This window comes from Lutra lutra, chromosome 15 (assembly GCF_902655055.1).
Source record: "Lutra lutra chromosome 15, mLutLut1.2, whole genome shotgun sequence".
NCBI lineage: Eukaryota > Metazoa > Chordata > Mammalia > Carnivora > Mustelidae > Lutra > Lutra lutra.
In genome coordinates this window covers 3,836,266-3,855,036 of record NC_062292.1, presented here as the reverse complement: position 1 = coordinate 3,855,036, position 18,771 = coordinate 3,836,266, and the positions used below count along the sequence as shown (strand labels likewise).

The following is an 18,771-nucleotide window of genomic DNA, read 5'->3' as shown; positions in this document are numbered from 1 at the left end:
TATAACCTGCCCAGTCAAAAATGGTCTATCTCTGTCAAAGAGGCTTAATTTTGTACAAAACCAAGACTGTCTAAAATAGACCACCTCTCAGAAAACTATACAATTATGTACCTTGGTGGATAAGATTATATTCCAGATATCTTGAATAAAGAATGGCCTTCTATTATCTAAATAGGTCATCTCCATCAGCTATGGGCAAATTTTCAGGAAAGATGAACATGTAGTCATGAGAACAGGCCACTTGCATAGCCAGTGAAATCAATCCTGAAGACCAACAGGGTAACAGATGTCACAACCAGATTGCTCTCAGCATCCCAATTCAATTGTCTTTTATTTGGAAATTCCCCATTATTAAAGTTACATAAGATCAGAATGAGGAATAATGGAATGGAATAAGGATCCCTGAGAAAGATATCCCTCCATAAAAGCAGTAAGAACACTGGCAAAAATGGTAAAAATCAACTTTTTTAGAACCCTCAAATAAACCAGAGTCCTGAAACAAAAGAAGAAGCATTTATTCAACAAAAATGGCTGAATCTCAGTAAGAACAGTGAAATTTGTGGTATTTGAACTTTTCCAATGCCCAGTCAAATCTCCACAGAGCTAGAATAGTCTTGAAAATGAAAATCCCCAAAATCATAGTGAAAGCTAACAGCCAACAACCACCAGAAGGGACAGAATACAGTTGGAATACACCAAAAATACCATTTTCTGAGAACTGTCATTATTTAATATCTCTAGCAGTTCTCTAAAAATACCTATTCATAGAGCTTTTCTTTATTTAATCTGACTCAGGGTATACTCAGCACAAACAGCCTCTTCTCCGGGCTGCACGGAAAAAATGATCAGTGGTGATTGCTTAACATCACAGCTACTTTGAGCAGCAATAAGAGTTGGGGCAGAAAAAGCTGACCAAAAAGCTTAAAAGGAAAAGCTGGGGAATGAGAGGGCCATGAAGATCTTTGAGATTTGTATATATGTACAATTTAGAATCTAAAAGGCCACATGCATGTGTGAGGCTGTGCACATTCTCAGGAAAGATCTGAGAAGGCCCCAAACTCTCACCTCTGGCTAACCTTAAGGCTCTACACAAATGGGCAGTTAAAGCTAAGGCAGAATTGTAAACGGCCTGCCTGAGTACTGAAAGCATATTCCACAATGGACACCACACCCTCACCAAATGCTGGGAGACTTATTGCATGGTACAGTTAAGAAAACCTCTGTCCAATTATTAACTGACCAATAAGAAAATTGAGCAAAGTCTCTAATGACCACACATAACAAAGAATACAGACTTTACAGATTTAGATCAGGAAAATTACTAAGCAAACAAATACCAAGAGCAACAACAACAAATACCAATAAAAACAAACACTGAAGCAGGAGAGGAATCTGATTCTGAGTGTTGCCACATTATATTACTTAAAATGTTGCATTTTCCATGAAAAAACTACAAGATATGCAAAGAAAGTGTGGCCAATACAGAGAAAAGTAAGCATTCAATAGATACCACCTCTGAAGAAGCCCACATTGAACACTGAACTTACTAGACAAGGACTTTAAATGAGCTATTTCAAATGTGTTCAAAGAACTAAAAAAGCTGTATCTACATAGTTTTTAAAAGTACAAGAATGATGTTACATTAAATATAAAATATCAATAAAGAGACAGAGTTAATTTTTAAAAGAACCAAGTAGAAATTCTAGAAGTAAAAATTAAAATAATAAAAATTAAAAATTCCCTAGACATATTCAACAGAAGACCTGAGAAGGCAGAAGAATCAGCAAGCTTGGAGACAGGTCAATTAGATTGTTCTTCACACCCGACAAACTGAAAAAAAAAAAAAAAAAAAAAAAAAAAAAAAAAAAAAGCCATAAAGAAGATAAATGAACACAGTCTCAGAGACCTCTGAGACACATAAATCATACTCACATACATTTCATAGAAGCCTCAGACAGGAGAGGGGAAGAAAAAATAGTTAAAGAAATAATGGCTGGGGGAGGAGTTAAGATGGCAGAATAGTAGGGTGACCCTGAGCTTGTTTCATCTTCCGAACACAGCTAGATCAACACCAAATCATTTTGGAAAAAAAAAAATTAAGATTTTATTTACTTATTTGACAGAGAGTGAGAGAGCACAATCAGGGGGAGCACCAGAGGGAAAGGGACAAGCAGGCTTTCCACTGAGCAAGGAGCCCAAGGCAGGACCCAATCCCAGGACTCTGGGATCATGACGTTAGCCAAAAGCAGATACCTAACCCACTGAGCCATCCCGGCACCCCAACATCATGTTATTTTGAACTGCTCAGAAATCAATCTGACAATTAAGAAAACAATCTCTATATAACTAGAGGGAGAGAACATGGCGGATGAGCAGTTCAGAGATGAGAAAAGCCAAGGTGCCAGAAATGGGAGGGTACAGAGAAGTAAGGGAGTGAGAGCAAGAGAGAAAGTAGTGTGTAGGGTTCACACAAGATGCCCCAGTGTGGGGATCCTCTGGAACTCACTGGGAGAGAATACTCCCCTTCCTGGAATAAATTTGGAAGAAGGGATTTTGCCTCTCCAAGGACAAAAGACCCACTAGGCACCACTGAGTGACCATTCAACAGCAGGGGCCCGAGGTGCAGATAACCTGGTCACAGCATTTCGCTGCTACCCTATGACCCAGCAATCGCACTACTCGGTATTTACCCTAAAGATACAAATGTAGTGATCCTAAAGGGCACACGCACCCCAATGTTTATAGCACCAGTGTTCACAATAGCCAAACTATGGAAAGACCCTAGATGTCCATCAACAAATGAATGGTGTTAACATATATATGATAGAATATTATGCAGTCATAAAAAAAAAACCCTGCAATCTTGCCATTTGCAATGACATAGATGAAATTAAAGGGTATTATGCTAAGAGAAATAAGTCAATAAGAGAAAGACAATTATCATATGATCTCACTGATATGAGGAATTAGAGAAGCAAGACAGAGGATCATAGGGAAAGGGAAGGTACAATGAAATAAGATGAAACCAGACAGGGAGACAAACCATAAGAGACTCTTAATCTCAGGAAACAAACTGAGGGTTTCTGGAGGGGAAGGGAGTGGAGGGATGAGGTGGCAAAGTGACGGACATTGGGGAGGGTACATGCTATGGTAAGTGCTGTGAATTGTGTAAGACTAATGAATCACAGGCCTGTACTACTGAAACAAGTAATACATTATATGTTAACAAAAAATTTTTTTAATAGCAAAAAAAAAAAAAAAAAGGATCTAACATTTATAAATATTTATGTCCCAACTTGGGAGCAGCCAAATATGTAAGTCAATTAATAACAAACTGAAAGAAACTCATTCATAATAATAGAATAACAATTGGGGACTTTAACACCCCACTCACAGCAATGGACATATTATCTAAGAAGATCAACAAGGAGACAATGATTTTGAATGACACCCTGAACCAGATGGATTTAACAGATATATTCAGAACATTTTATCCTAAAGCAGCAAAGTACACATTCTTTTTCAAGTGCACATGGAACATTCTCCAGAACAGATCACATACTGGGGGTCACAAATCAACCCTCAGTAAGTACAAAAAGGCTGAGATCATACCATGCATATTTTCAGACCACAAGACTATGAAACTTGAAGTCAACCAAAAGAAATATTTGGAAAGAACACAAATACATGGAAGTAAAGAGCAACCCACTAAAGAATGAATGGGTTAACCAGGAAGTTAAAGAAGAAGTAAGAAAATACACGGAACCAAATGAAAGTGAAAACACAACACTCTAGGGGCACCTGGGTGGCTCAGTCTCTTGAGTATCTGATGCTTGGTTTCAGCTCAGGTCATGATCTCAGGGTCTTGGGATTGAGACTCACGTCAGGGTCTGTGCTCAGCAGGAAGTCTGTCTGAGATTCTCTCCCTCTCCCTCCACCCCTCCCCCAACTCACATGCATTCCCGCACTCCCCCTCTCTCTCTCTCTAATAAATAAATGAATCTTTAAAAAGAGACAAAAACCCAAAAAGCACAACAGTCCAAAACCTTTGGGAAACAGCAAAGGCAGTCCTAAGAGGGATGTATATTGCAACACAGGCCTTCCTCAAGAAGCAAGAAAAGTCTCAAATACACAACCTAACTTTACATCCTAAAGGAGCCAGAAAAAAGAAGAGCAAATATGGCCTAAAAATAGCAGAAGGGAAATCATTAAGATCAGAGCAGAAATAAATGATATAGAAGTAAAAAAAAACAAAAACAGATCAACAAAAGTAGGAGCTAGTTTTTTGAAAGAATTGACAAAACTGATAAACCCCTACACAGACCTATCATAAAGAAAAGAGAAAGGATCCCAACAGGCAAAATCACAAATGAAAGAGGAGAGAACAATCAACACCACAGAAATACAAACAATTATACCATGAAAAATTATATGCCAACAAACTGGGCAACCTGGAAAAAATGGACAAATTCCTAGAAAACTACAAACTATCAAAACTGAAACAGAAAGAAATAGAAAATTGTAACAGATCCATAACCAGCAAAGAAATTGAATCAATAATCAAAAATCTCCCAATAAACAGAAGTCCAGGGCTGGATGGCCTCCCAGGGGAATTCTACCAGACATTTAAAGAAGAGCTAATACCTATTCTCCTCAAACTGTTCCAAAAAAATAGTCATGGAAGGAAAACTTCCAAAGTCATTCTACGAAGCCAGCATTACCTTGATTCCAAAACCAGACAATAATTCCACTAAAAAGGAAAATCACAGGCCAATATCCCTGATGAACATGGATGCAAAATTTCTTAGTAAAATACTAGTTAATCAAATTCAACAGGACATTAAAAGAATTATTCACCACATTGGGGCGCCTGGGTGGCTCAGTGGGTTAAGCCTCTGCTTTCGGCTCAGGTCATGATCTCAGGGTCCTGGGATCAAGTCCCGCATCGGGCTCTCTGCTCAGCCAAGAGCCTGCTTCCTTCTCTCTCTCTCTCTCTGTCTGCCTCTCTACCTACTTGTGATCTCTGTCAAATAAATAAATAAAATACTAAAAAAAAAAAAAAGAATTATTCACCACAATCAAGCAGGATTTATTCCTGGGCTGCAGGGGTGGTTCAACATTCATAAATCAATCAATGTGATACAACACATTAATAAGAGAAAGGGTAAGAACCATGTGATACCATCAATAGATGCCCAAAAAAAGCAGGTGATAAAATACAGCAAGCTTTCTTGGTAAAAACCCTTAACAAAGTAGGGAGTGATGGAACATACCTCAACATTGTAAAGGCTATATATGAAAGACCCACAGCTACTACCATTCTCTGTGGGGAAAAACTGAGAGCCTTTCTCCTGCAGCCAGCAACAAGACAAGGATGTCTACTCTCACCATTATTATTTAACATAGTCCTGGAAGTCTTAGCCTCGGTAATCAAAGAATAAAAAGAAAAGAAAAGGTATCCAAATCGGCAAGGAAAAAGTTAAACGTTCACTATTTGCAGATAACATGGTACTCCTTGTAGAAAACCCAAAGACTTCACCAAAATATTACTAGAACTCATACATGAATTCAGGAGAGTTGCATGATATAAAATCGATGTGCAGAAATCTGTTGGATTTCTATACACCAATAATAAAGCAACAGAAAAAGAAATCAAGGAAATAATCCCATTTGCAACAGCACCAAAAACAGTAAAATACCTAGGAATAAACCTAACTAAAGAGGTAAAAGATATGTATCCAAAAACCGCAGAAATTGAAGGGGACACAAAAAAATGGAAAAATATACCATGTTCACAGATTGGAAGAACAAACATTGTTAAATGTCTATACTACCCAAAGCAATCTACACATTTAATGCAATCCCTATCAAAACACCACCAGCATTTTCACAGACCTAGAATTTGTATGGAACCTCAAAAGACCAGGAATAGCCAAAACAGTTCTGAAAAAGAAAAACAAACTGGAGGTGTCATGATTCCAGATTTCGAGCTATACTACAAAGCTGTAGGCATCAAAACAGTGTGGTATTGGCACAAAACACACAATGGAGTAGAACAGAGAACCCAGAAATGGACTCACAACTCTAGAGTCAACTAATCTTCAACAAAGAAGGAATGACTATTCCAATGAAAAAAGACAGTCTCTTCAACAAATGGTGTTGGTAAAATTCAACAGCAACATGCAGAAGAATGAAACTGGACTGCCTTTTCATACGATACACAAAAATAAATTCGACATGGAAGAAAGACTTAAATGTAAGATAGGAAACCATCAAAATCCTAGAGGAAAAAACAGGCAGCAATCTCTTTGACCTCAGCTGCAGCAACTTCTTACTAGACACATCTCCAGAGGCAAGGGTAACAAAAGCAAAAATGAACTATTGGGACCCCATCAAGATAAAAAGCTTCTGTACCACAAAGGAGACAAAACTGAAAAGGTAAGTGACAGAATGGGAGAAGATGCTTGCAAAGGTGATATATCATACAAAGGACTAATAACCAGACTCTACAAAGAACTTGTCAAAATCAACACCTAAAAAATAGATAATCCAATTAAAATATTAATTTAAAAGTTAAAATAAAAAATCAGGAAGACATGAGCAGACATTTCTCCAAAGAAGACATACAAACAGACACATGAAAAAGTGCTCAACGTCACTATCATCAGGAAAATACAAATCAAAACCACAATGGGATACCACCTTAGACCTCTCAGAATGGCTAAAATTAACAACTCGGGAAACAACAGATGTTGGTGAGGATGTGGAGAAAGGGGAACACTTTTGCACTGTTGGTAGAAATGTAAACTGGTGCAGCCACTGTGGAAAACAGTTTGGAGGTTTCTTAAAGGGTTAAAAATAGAGTTGCCCTATCACCCAGCAATTGGTATTTACCGAAGGATACAAAATTGACCCAAAGGATATAAGAATTCGAAGGGGCACTTGCAGCCCAATGTTTATAGGAGCAATGTCCACATTAGGAAAATATGGAAAGAGCCCAAAAGTCCATCAACTGGTGAATGGATAAAGATGTGGTATATTTATATAATGGCATATTACTCGGCCATCAAAAAGAATGAAATCTTGCCATTTGCAACAACATGGATGAAACTAGAGTGTATTATGATCAGTGAAATAAGTCAGTCAGAGAAAGACATATCAAATGATTTCACTCACATGGAATTTAAGAAACAAAACAGGTGAACATAGGAGAAGAGAAGAAAAAATAAAATAAGATTAAAAACAGAGAGAGAGGCAAACCATAAGAGACTCTTAACTATAGAGAACAAACTGAGGGTTGCCAGAGGGGAAAAGAGTGGGGTAGGGGGCATGTGCTCGATGGGTGGTAGGCATTAAGGAGGGCGCTTGGGATGAGCACTGAGCACTGGGGGTTATATTTAAGTGATGAACCTCTAGATTTTACTCCTGAAACCAATACTATGCTGTATGTTAACTAACTTGAATTCAAATTAAATTTAACTAATTAACTTGAATTTAAATTAAATTTAAATTAGAAAAAAAGAAAAAAAATCACTGAAAAAGTCCTAAATTTGATGAAAAACATTAATTTACACTCCCCAAAACCCTAAAACTCCAAAAAAGGTAAAATCAAGGACAGCCACACCTACACATATCATAATCAAACTCTCAAAGATTATGAGAAAATTTTGAAAGCACTAGAAAAAACGATCCATCATGTTCAAGATGGCCCTCAATGAAATTAACAGCAGATTTCCCATTAAAAAAGCCAAAGAGGTCAGAAAGTAATGAGATGACATACCTGAAAAGTGGTGGTGGGAGGGGAAGACTATCAACTAAGAATTTTCCTTCTAAAATTAAGGGGAAAGTAAGAAATTCCCAGATAAAAACTGAGAATCCCATACTAGCAGGCCTGCCTTACAAGAAATACTAACTGGAGTCCTTCAGGCTAAAAAGAAAGGGCACTAGAAAGTAACTCAAATCCACACAAATAAAGAACACTGGTAAAGGTAGCTACATAGGTAAATATTAAAGAAAACACAAATGTATTATTATTGATTTGTTACTCTTTTTTCTCCTCTCTGATTTAAAAGACAAGTGAATAAAGAAATAATTATATGTCTGTGTTGATAGGCATGTAATATATAAAGATGTAATTTGTATTAATGATAATAGCACAAAGGAAGGGGAGAAGATGGAGCTACACAGCAGGAAAATTTTGTACATTGTTGAAATTAAGTTGTACTGGTCTGAACTATATTGTTATAAATTAAGATGTTAATTTTAATTCCATGGCAACCAGTCAGAAAATAACTTAAAAAAAAAACATTAAAATAAATGACAAGGGAATTAAAATGGTACAAAGAAAATGCATTTTTAACAAAAAAATTATTTCTCTACCACCCAATAGAGAAATACACAAACAAAAGACATAACACATACAGAAAACAGAGCAAATGAGATATAAACTCTGCCTTACCAGTGATCACATTACATGGAAATGGATTAAACACTCCAGTCAAAAGGCAAATATTAGAGAATGTATTCTTAAAAATGATCCAACTATGTGCTGTCTACAAGAGACATATTTTATATTTAAAGACACAAATAGGTTGGAGGTAAACAATGGAAAAAGATATCCCTGGAAAACAGTAATGAAAAGAGAGCTGGAATAGCTATATTAATATCAAACAAAACAGAGTTTTGATACAAAAATTGTTACTAGATGCAAAAAAAAAATTTTATAATGATCAAAGCCTGATCCATCAAGAAGACAGAACAAGTACAAATTCACCTAACAAAAGAGCCCAAAATACAGAAATCAAAAACTGCCAATTGAAGGGAGAAACAGACAATTCATCAATACCAGTGGCAGACTGAACATGTCAGTTTCAATAATAAACAACCAGACAGAAGAAAAGAAACAACATTTGAATAACACTATGAACCAAACAGACCTAACAGATATCTATAGAGCGCTACACCACACCCAGCAACAGCAGGATGTGCGTTCTCCTCAAATGCACATGGAACATTCTCCAGACAGGCCACGCGTTAAGCCATAAAATAAGTCTTAATAAATTTTAAAGGACCAAAATGTTACAAAGTATGTTCTCCAACCAAAATTAAGTGAAATCAGAAATCACTAACAGAAGGAAATTTGGGGATTTCACTAATATGTGGAAATTAAGCAGCACACATCGAAATAACCAAAGTTGAGGTCAGCGCTTTTTTACCAAAGCTGTAATATAAGGAAAACCAGACTTCTGAAACATATTTAAAATATACTCACGGAATGACTAGAAGGACACAGAAGGTAAATGAAAGTCTGTTTGTCAATCCCAATAGAACAAATTCCTAAACACCAGATTCTAAGGCCTTTCCAGCTTCTTCCTTTCTCCATTTTAATTCTTTTACAGCTACTGAAAACACACAACATGAACTCTATTGGTTGGGAAAGAAGTCACCCTCTTGGTGCTTCAGTGACGTCCAGGACCAGCCAAAGCCAGGAGAGCAACACACCAAAGTGGGTCCTGCGAGACCGGAACACCAGGCAAACCCTTTGGATAGTTTTCAGGGTTCTCATGTGTAAGAGTGTTTCAGAGTTTTGGAATTTAAACTGGGATATGAAAACAGAATACAAGCCTTGAGGTTAGCATGGAACTTTTATTAATGAACCCAAAATCATACTTTTAAGAGTCTTCAGGCAATGAATTAATTGTCCACCTTAGCAATCACCATAAAGAAATTGGTCAGACAAGTAAATGGCACACAGTGGCACTGAATGTTTTCTCTTTTCTGCAAAATTACCTGCAAAATTATCTGTCAATTATCTGCAAAACTTAAAAATATCTGTCCTCAGAACGATCATGTATAGGATAATAAAAACCAGAGTAACAAAGGCCTTCTTTGATTAAGCAGGAGTTCTATGGATCCACAAGAAAGGAGGTTCACTTTCGGGTAAGTTCATGAACATTCAGGTGGCAACTTCTCAAAAGCATCTAATAACAACAGGCTCATAAAATAAGCCAGGTCTACGTTAGGAAAAACATTCAAATTTAACTTTCTGGATACAGATTTGTAGCATATTATTACAAATCCATGACTAAAACTTAATGCTGTATTTTACTTATGCTGTAACAACACACTGTAAATACCATCAGTGAGATTGTAAAGACTAATTCCTTCCCGATAAACTGACAATTCCCTCCACCAACATTAACTACTCCCACCTAATGATACGCCATCACGGGAGAGTTATTCTTTTGGTTTAAAAATGACTCTACCACAAGGAGCCGAGGAATGAGACACAGCCCCGCCGTTACCGATGCCCTCTAGAACTCTTTATCTCGGGAAACAAACTGAGGCTTGCTGGAGGGGAGGGGAGGTAGGGAGAGGGTGACTGGGTGATGGACACTGGGGAGGGTCTGCTATGGTGAGGGCTGTGAAGTGTGTAAGCCTGATGATTCACAGACCCGTATCCCTGGGGCTAATAATACATTTTATGTTAATAAAAACAAACAAACATTCAAACAAACAAACAAAAAAATAAGTAGGGTATGAGCATCCCAAGCAGAAGGAACAGCAAATGCAGAAGCTATGAGGGAGGAAAGAGTCTGGTGTTTTTGGAGGAACAGATAGGTGGCTGGGATGGCTAAATGAGTAAAACGTCCTCAGGTATGCAGCCCGAACCCTAACTGAGTCACCCAGGCACCCCACTTTACCTTTTCTCCTAAGGAGTTTAGCCTGAGCTCATAACCCATCCAATTTCAACAGATCTTTTCATCAATCAATTTCAACAATCAACAGTTAAAAAACCCACTTTGGGGGAGTCTGGGTGGCTCAGTCGGTTAAGCGTCTGCCTTCCGCTCAGGACAGGATCCTGGAGCCCCAGGATCAAGCCCCCTGGGCTCCCTGCTCAGCAGGAAGTCAGCTTCTCCCTCTCCCTTTGCCCCTGCCCCTGTTCCTTCTCTCTTTTGCTCTCTCTCCCTCACTCTCTCAAATAAAATCTTAAAAAAATTTTTTTAAAAATCCCTCTAAACAAAAGGAGTAAAATATAACATGAATATGTTAAATCAAACTCGAGAATTAACTAGAGATATTTTATAGGCTATATTAATTGGCCAATTTTCTTTTAATTTATATTTCTTATAAAACTCAGAATTCAGGGGCGCCTGGGTGGCTCAGTGGGTTGGGCCTCTGCCTTCGACTCGGGTCATGATCCCAGAGGCCCATGTCAGGCTCCTTGCTCAGCGGGGAGTCTGCTTCTCCCTCTGTCTGTTGCTCCCCCTGCTTGTGCTCGCTCTCTCTCACTCTCTCTCTCTGACAAATAAATATACTCTAAAATTTAAAAAAAAAAAAAAAAAGGTTCTCCAATGGCTATTCTTCCACTATTGTTGAAGATGTGAGGATGTGAGGCCAAGACAGCTGCAACCATCTTGTCACCTGTGAGGTGCATCTGAGAACCAACTCCAAGGAGACAGAAGAGAAGACTGACAAAACTAGGAGCGGCTGGGTGGCTCAGTGGGTTAAAGACTCTGCCTTCGGCTTGGGTCATGATCTGGGGGTCCTGGGACCAAGCCCCGAGTCGGGCTCTCTGCGCAGTAGGGGGGCTGCTTCCCTTCCTCTCTCTCTGCCTGCCTCTCTGCCTGCTTGTGATCTCTGTCAAATAAATAAATAAAATCTTTTTAAAAAAGAAGAAGAAGACTGACAAAACTAGAATCAGAGGCTGAGGGAGAGCATCTGTTCTCCTCCAAGAAGCTTCATCTGGACTAAATGTGGACTTCTCAGGAACGTGATTGTGCTGTACTTACTGGAATCCACTGGTAGAAGGGCCATCTGTGTTCCCATTACATACCCATGGTTTTGTCTCCTGTGGGACAAGAAGGCTGCAGAGGCAGGGCCATTTCAGCATCATTTTAATAACTAGACTCTAGCCCCAACCCTGAATCTGGCTCTTCCAACCCACTGATACTGGAGAGAGAATCCTGGGGAGGGTCCTCATCTAGCCATCTGTAACTTCCACCTGCTTCATTTCAAGCACCAATGTCTGTGATGTTAGAGAAAGCCAAAAAGAAGTAAAACAGTTACTCCTGAAAAACTCTGGAAAGGTTTAAGAACTAAAGGCACCAAGGCGAGGGTGTAAGAGGATGTTGAAAAGTAGAAGAACTGGCTGAAAATATGTATGTGATGTTGATAGACCTCCAGACCCTTTTTCTCATCTTGCATAACCACAGAGTTACTCCTCCTTGACCTCAGCAGAATATTGAAGATATACGTTCAGAAGATGAGGGACTCTTTTAAGGAACTCTGGGCTCAAGAAGACCTTCAGGAATGCCATTATGAAAGTAGAGGGATTAATCAAAAGTCAACATGCTGAACAGTGAGAACCACACCCACCCCACCCCCTCCCCGCCAACTCAATTCTTCCTCTTGACTCTGAGACCACTGGACATCAGGTTATACCAGACCAGCACAAGCGGAAATACTCATAGCATCTAACAGTAGCTGAGGAAGTCTCCTAACAAAAATGGTTAGCCCCATCACCCTATGAGAAAGCCCATTAGTCAATGAATCCCATTCATACACATATAGAATTTCTGTCAGCTTGTTAGGTCTCTACTCTTAAATATGACTGAGCAGCAAAAGGTCACCAATCTTGAACAAAAGTTCTCTGACTTCAAAGACAATGACCAAGAAAAACCACCAGAACAAAATGGACTCAGAGACATTGTAGATTACAAAAGGAAAGCCTCAAAAGATGTCTCATTAAAATCTTTAGAGAGGGGGGCACCTGGGTGGCTCAGTGGGTTAAGCCGCTGCCTTCGGCTCAGGTCATGATCCCAGGGTCCTGGGATCGAGTCCCGCATCAGGCTAGCTGCTCAGCAGGAAGCCTGCTTCCCTTCCTCTCTCTCTGCCTGCCTCTCTGCCTGCTTGTGATCTCTCTCTGTCAAATAAATAAATAAAAATCTTTAAAAAAAATAAAATAAAATAAAATAAAATCTTTAGAGAGGATACACTACTTGCAAAACCAAGAGCACGATGCTATTTTAGAAAATAAAAATATTCATGTTAAAAAACATAATAAATAAATAAAAACAACATTCACAAAATGAGAAAATGCTGCTGGAATTTTTAAAATGGTATCAGAAATGAAAAATTAATCAGAAGAGCTTAAGATAAAGTTGAAAAAATTTTGCAAAAAGTAGTACATAAACAGAAAGAAACACAATAAAAGAGGATTTTTTTTTTAAGAGGGTTAATCCAGAAGTTCTAACATGCTAATAATAAGGATTCCAGATAAAGGCAATGGAGAAAATAGGGGCAATTAATTACTAAAAAAAAAATTCCTAGAATTGGAGAACCTGCATCTCCATTTTGAGCAGACTCGTCACTGAGTGCCCTTCCATAATTACTTTAAACACACACACATACACAAAACCCCATTTCGGGGTCTCTGAAGATAAACTAGTATTATTCAGCTTGAAGAAAGAAAAACATCAAAACATCAGCAGAAATAAGGTACTCTCCTGGATTCCAAAATGCTAATAACATAAAATCCCTGCTTTTATAGTATATGCTTATGTCAAATAATTATAACTAATTAATATTTTACATGTATTAAAATGTTTTATTTTTAATTCCTATTTTTTAATTTATTTATTTAAATTCAATTAGCCAATATATAGAAGAACATCATCAGTTTCACAATTAGAGCTCAGTAATTCATTAGTTGAGTGTAACACCCAGTGCTCATCACATCACATGATCTCCTTAATGTCCATCACCTAGTTAGTTACCCCATCCTCCTATATCCCTCCCCTCCAGCAACCCTCAGTTTGTTTCCTATAATTAAGAGTCTTCTTATGGCTTGTCTCCCTCTCTGATTTCTTCCCATTCTGTTTTTCCCTCCCTTCCCCTATGATCTACTGCACTATTTATTATATTCCACATACGAGTGAAACCATATGATAATTGTCTTTCTCTGATTGACTTATTTCACTTAGCATAATCTCCTCCAGTTCCAACCATGTCGATATAAATGGTAAGATTTCATCCTTTCTGATGGCTGAGTAATATTCTATTATATGTATGTGTGTGTGTGTGTGTGTGTGTGTGTGTGTGTATATATCACATGCATTCTCATTCTTTATCCATTCATCTGTTGATGGACATCTAGGCTCATCCCATTGTTTCGCTATTGTGGACACTGCTGCTATAAACATTGGGGAGCACGTGCCCCTTTGGAGCACTACATCTGTATCTTCGGGGTAAATACCCAGTAGTGCAATTGCCGGGTCATAGGGTTGCTCTAGTTTTAGCTTCTTGAGGAACCTCCATACTCTTTTCCAGAGTGGTTATACCAGCTTGCATCAATGTAATAATCCCTGTCAAAATACCATTGACATTTTTCACAGAGCTAGAACAAATAATCCCAAAATTTGTATGGACCCAGAAAAGACCCTAAATATCCAGAAGAATGTTGAAAAGGGAAGCCAAAGTTGGTGGCATCACAATTCCGGACTTCAAGCTCTATTACAAAGCTGTCATCATCAAGACAGCATGGTACTGGCACAGAAACAGACACATAGATCAATGGAACAGAATAGAGAGCCCAGAAATAGACCCTCAACTCTATGGTCAACTCATCTTTGACAAAGCAGGAAAGAATGTCCAGTGGAAAAAAGACAGTTTCTTTAACAAACGGTGCTGGGAAAACTGGATGGCCACATGCAGAAGAAGGAAACTGAACCATTTCCCTATACCACACATAAAAATAGACTCAAAGTGGAAGAAGGACCTCAATGTGAGACAGTGTTTCCTATTTCAAAGAAACAAAACATACATGAAACACAAGGAGTTTTCAGTGCGAGTATATTTGGGTAAGTCTTTTAATAACTAAAGGGGACTGTTTGAATTTTGTACCAGCAGTTTATTTTATTGGCTTTTTAAAATAAGTAGTTCATGAGGATTAGAAATATCTGTTTTCTTAGATCTCACTTAATCTTACATTTATTTATATAGGTTCAGACTATATCCTCCAGTTACTTTTCTTTCAGCATCTTAAAAAAAAACTAATAATATAAATAATGGCTAATTAAATTAACAATGAAACTAAGTTATGAGAACTTGTGTTACCTTGAAATATACCCAAACCCTTGACATTTTAAACTAATTCTCTTTCATCCCAAAGACCACACACTCACCTTGAGGATCGACTTCTTTAGCTAGCTTCAGTGCATCTGAGTTTGCGAGATCGGTGTTGGCTGGGCTAACAGCCAAAATCAGACAGGTCTCCCTCGTAATAAACTGCATAATCATTTCTCTGATCTGATACTCTATATCTGGTGGCTGATCTCCCACGGGCACTTTAGTAATTCCGGGTAGGTCGATAAGCGTGAGATTTAACACTGTGTGGAAAAAAAGAGTCTTACATATACCCTCACTGCTAAAAAATAACTATGCAAAATTATCTATCTCTTTAGTGGGAAGAAAACAAGCTTAGCTTCACATATTGCATTATTGACCTAACTCCAACTGTGTTGAGTAAAAAGCATAGACTACAAGATGGCTTTGTTAGTTTTCTCTATTTTTATGATATGATTGTGCTATACCAAATGATCGTTTTAACCCAATTTTGCAAGCTACTGATTTGTACCGCTAAGAGAGAGCTGTCATATCTGTAACTAGTGTGTTATAATTCAAAACCGAACAAGAAATCCATATGCTGTCTGCTGGTCTTGTACGTTGCCCTCAATGGTATAAAATTCTTAAGGGCAAGATTTGTCCTTCATTTCAAAAGCATCATATGCTCTCTGGAGGGGGGTCAGACACTTAGCCTATTGGAAAGCTGTGAGCTGTGAGGTTCCCGTGTAGGCTCTGCAGCAAGACCCATGGTGCACCACCAGGAGAGCATGAAACTACCCCTGCATTGGGGACTCCAGCCGCGACCTGGCTATCATTCAGCTGGCACCAAAGCCTCTTGGAATGTCATAATTGAGCTTATGTCATTCGTGCTCCATTTTCAAAGCAACAGAGCTGAGTAGAAGAAGAGAGATTAAAATCTGCCCCACTAAAAATTTAGTCAGAAGAGAGGCTATTCCATATCACATCCCATAAATTGGCTATCTAATTTGTACGTTTCTGCTAATAGTCTGGAAAAAAATCGTCATTGATTCCTCAGGAGGAGAATAAACGAAATATATGGGGCAACGAAAAAATCCAATAGGAGAAGACTCGGCCACAGAACCATGTGCCTCTAAGATTCTTGCTAAAACTGAAGATGTTTAAAAAATGGAATTTTTCACGCATACCTCTTGACATTCTAAAAGTTTAAAATAAACATAAAGAAACATTTTTAAGTGATGTACTTAATTCTGACCTTTTAAAAAGTCATGTCCTCCTGCCTCCCCATAAATCTGTGAACTTTTTAGACCTAGAAACCCAGTACTTTCTGAGAGAAAAATCATCTTCTACACAAATAACGTATGTCAAGTAACGTAAAAATTTTTGAAGACAAAAAATGTGGAATCCTGTTATTTTACTTACCATGTGGAGAATAGACTCGTAAATTAATGGGTATGGCGGAAATGCCTTTATTCATTCCAGTCACTCGATCTGTTTCTGCTTCAATCTCATGACGAACTTCATCAAAATCTGTAAATTTTTTTCCTTTGCAATGTAGAAATTCAGCATATTCTACAAAAGACAAATTAACACAATTTATAATCCATGCACTCTTGCAATAATTATAAGGAAACAAGATTTCTTTACCTACAAGTCAAAGTATCCCATTTTGTCTCCTCAGCCATTAAAATGAGAGAATACAGCAGTTACTAAAAAACACAGTGAATCCTTTAGAAATATTAAACACATACAAATGCTAAGAATGCTAAATTTACTAATTTTCAGATGAGCAATTAAGTAGTCAAAGCAGTCTTTAAATCATCCTGTCTGTTAAATAATTTAAGGAGAATTTTGGCCTTCCAAATGATAAAGCAAACAGCATCAGATTGTTAAAGAAATTAAGTCTGGGGTACATACAACGTCCGCCTAATCCTATCAGCATGTCCTTTCTCAATATCACCACTTTATTAAGAGGGAATTCTAAGTTATATAAACGTAGCTTCAGAAGACAAGACAATTCAGAAACAAAATGTACTTAATTCTTTAAAAAGAAATAATATACGGAATATCTTAGCTTTAAAATATACTATTCAAGATACTACATCAACTTGTATTGTTAAAAAGACAATTTCCCGGGCGCCTGGGTGGCTCAGTGGGTTAAGCCGCTGCCTTCGGCTCAGGTCATGATCCCAGGGTCCTGGGATCGAGTCCCGCATCGGGCTCGCTGCTCAGCAGGAAGCCTGCTTCCCTTCCTCTCTCTCTGCCTGCCTCTCTGCCTACTTGTGATCTCTCTCCGTCAAATAAATAAATAAAATCTTTAAAAACAAAAAAAAAGACAATTTCCCAAGCAAAAAGAATTTTAGATCAAAGAAAATACCTATTTCCAATCTGAAAAAAAATCAGTGTTTGTGGAAGTAGGAAAAACTCTATATATTAACAGAAAATTAGATTAAGTTTCAGTAACATCTTACTCACTGTTATACTATCGATTTCTATTCCTGCCTTCAGAAGTATCAAGTATAGAACACAACCCAAAAAGGAAACTGATACTATTAGACTTAAAAAAATTATAATCTTAACAAGAGAATGAATCTTAAGAAATATTTTCATTTTTCTAATAACTAGCTGAAGAATTGCCACACGGAACTTAGACTAAGGCTAAGCATCTGGAGCCCAGACGTTGGCAGGGACAGTTCCTGGCAGTCTTTTCACCATCTCCACCATCAACACTTAACCTTCAGCCCCTGTGGTAAAGCCAACAGGGAGACAACTGTAAGATGTCTTCAAGCATTTTAGCATCAGTTAACACAGGCAGCATGAAATGGCGCTGATCTGTATTTAAAGAAAAAGGAAAAGACAGAGATAGGAAAGATGACTTCAAGCTGCAGTGCCGAAAAAAGAAAACGAGGTTTGAACTGGGTCCTGAAGAGTGGGGAGTGTTTCAGTGTGCAGAGAAAGGAAGGTCTTTGAGGAAATCCGAGAATTTTAACAGCCCTACACACCCTGGGCCGGCTATCATCCAGCCCCTGTTCAGAAATATCCACTGATGGAAAACTGAGGCTTTGGTGTCCGGGAATAAAACTCTTATTGGGGGGAAAAGAACCATTTTTTTTAAATAGGCTCCATGCCCGGCATGGAGCCCACACAGGGCTTGAACTCACGACCCTGAGATGGAGACCCGAGCTGAGATCAAGAGCCCGACCATTAACCAACTGAATCATCCAGGCACCCCAGAAAATATTTAACAAAGTCTGAAATCTGCTTTCTGATCCTATTTCCTTGGTCCAATTTGGCCCCCTGGAACTACTCAAACAAGGTCTTCCTCCCTGTAAAAAGGCCAGGCTGAATCTGCGTCCTTGCACAAGGAGCCCATCTGCCTCCAGGGCTTCTCTTGCCAGCTTCCCATGCTAGTCTCATCCATTGTGCAGGCCTCCTCGTGGCCAAGGTCATGGCTTCTGAAGTGGACCAACCAGTTTATGCTTTAATTTCCCAAAGAACTGCAATAACCTAACGTTTCAGCTGTTAGAACGACAGAGACTTTTCTTCATTTCAGTCTTTCCTATCAATGTAGATAGACATGAATAGTTTTCGTTCTTAGTTTTTTCATACAAAATGCGTCACTCTGTGAAAAATGGCAAGCTAAGACTCCCACAGTTCATTCCTCAG

At 38.3% G+C, this 18,771-nt stretch overlaps 1 protein-coding gene across 8 annotated transcripts in view; it reads right to left on the bottom strand.

Moving 5' to 3' along the window:
- Positions 1-18,771, bottom strand: part of DNM3 (dynamin 3) — a 553,426-nt gene that overhangs the window by 392,451 nt on the left and 142,204 nt on the right. For all 8 annotated transcript variants that reach the window (XM_047705745.1, XM_047705741.1, XM_047705742.1 and 5 more), the window contains exons 3-4: positions 16,528-16,677; positions 15,186-15,389 (exon numbers count right to left, since the gene is read on the bottom strand). In XM_047705745.1, the coding sequence (XP_047561701.1) occupies positions 15,186-15,389; positions 16,528-16,677 (354 nt within the window). The remainder of the gene's footprint in view (positions 1-15,185; positions 15,390-16,527; positions 16,678-18,771) is intronic.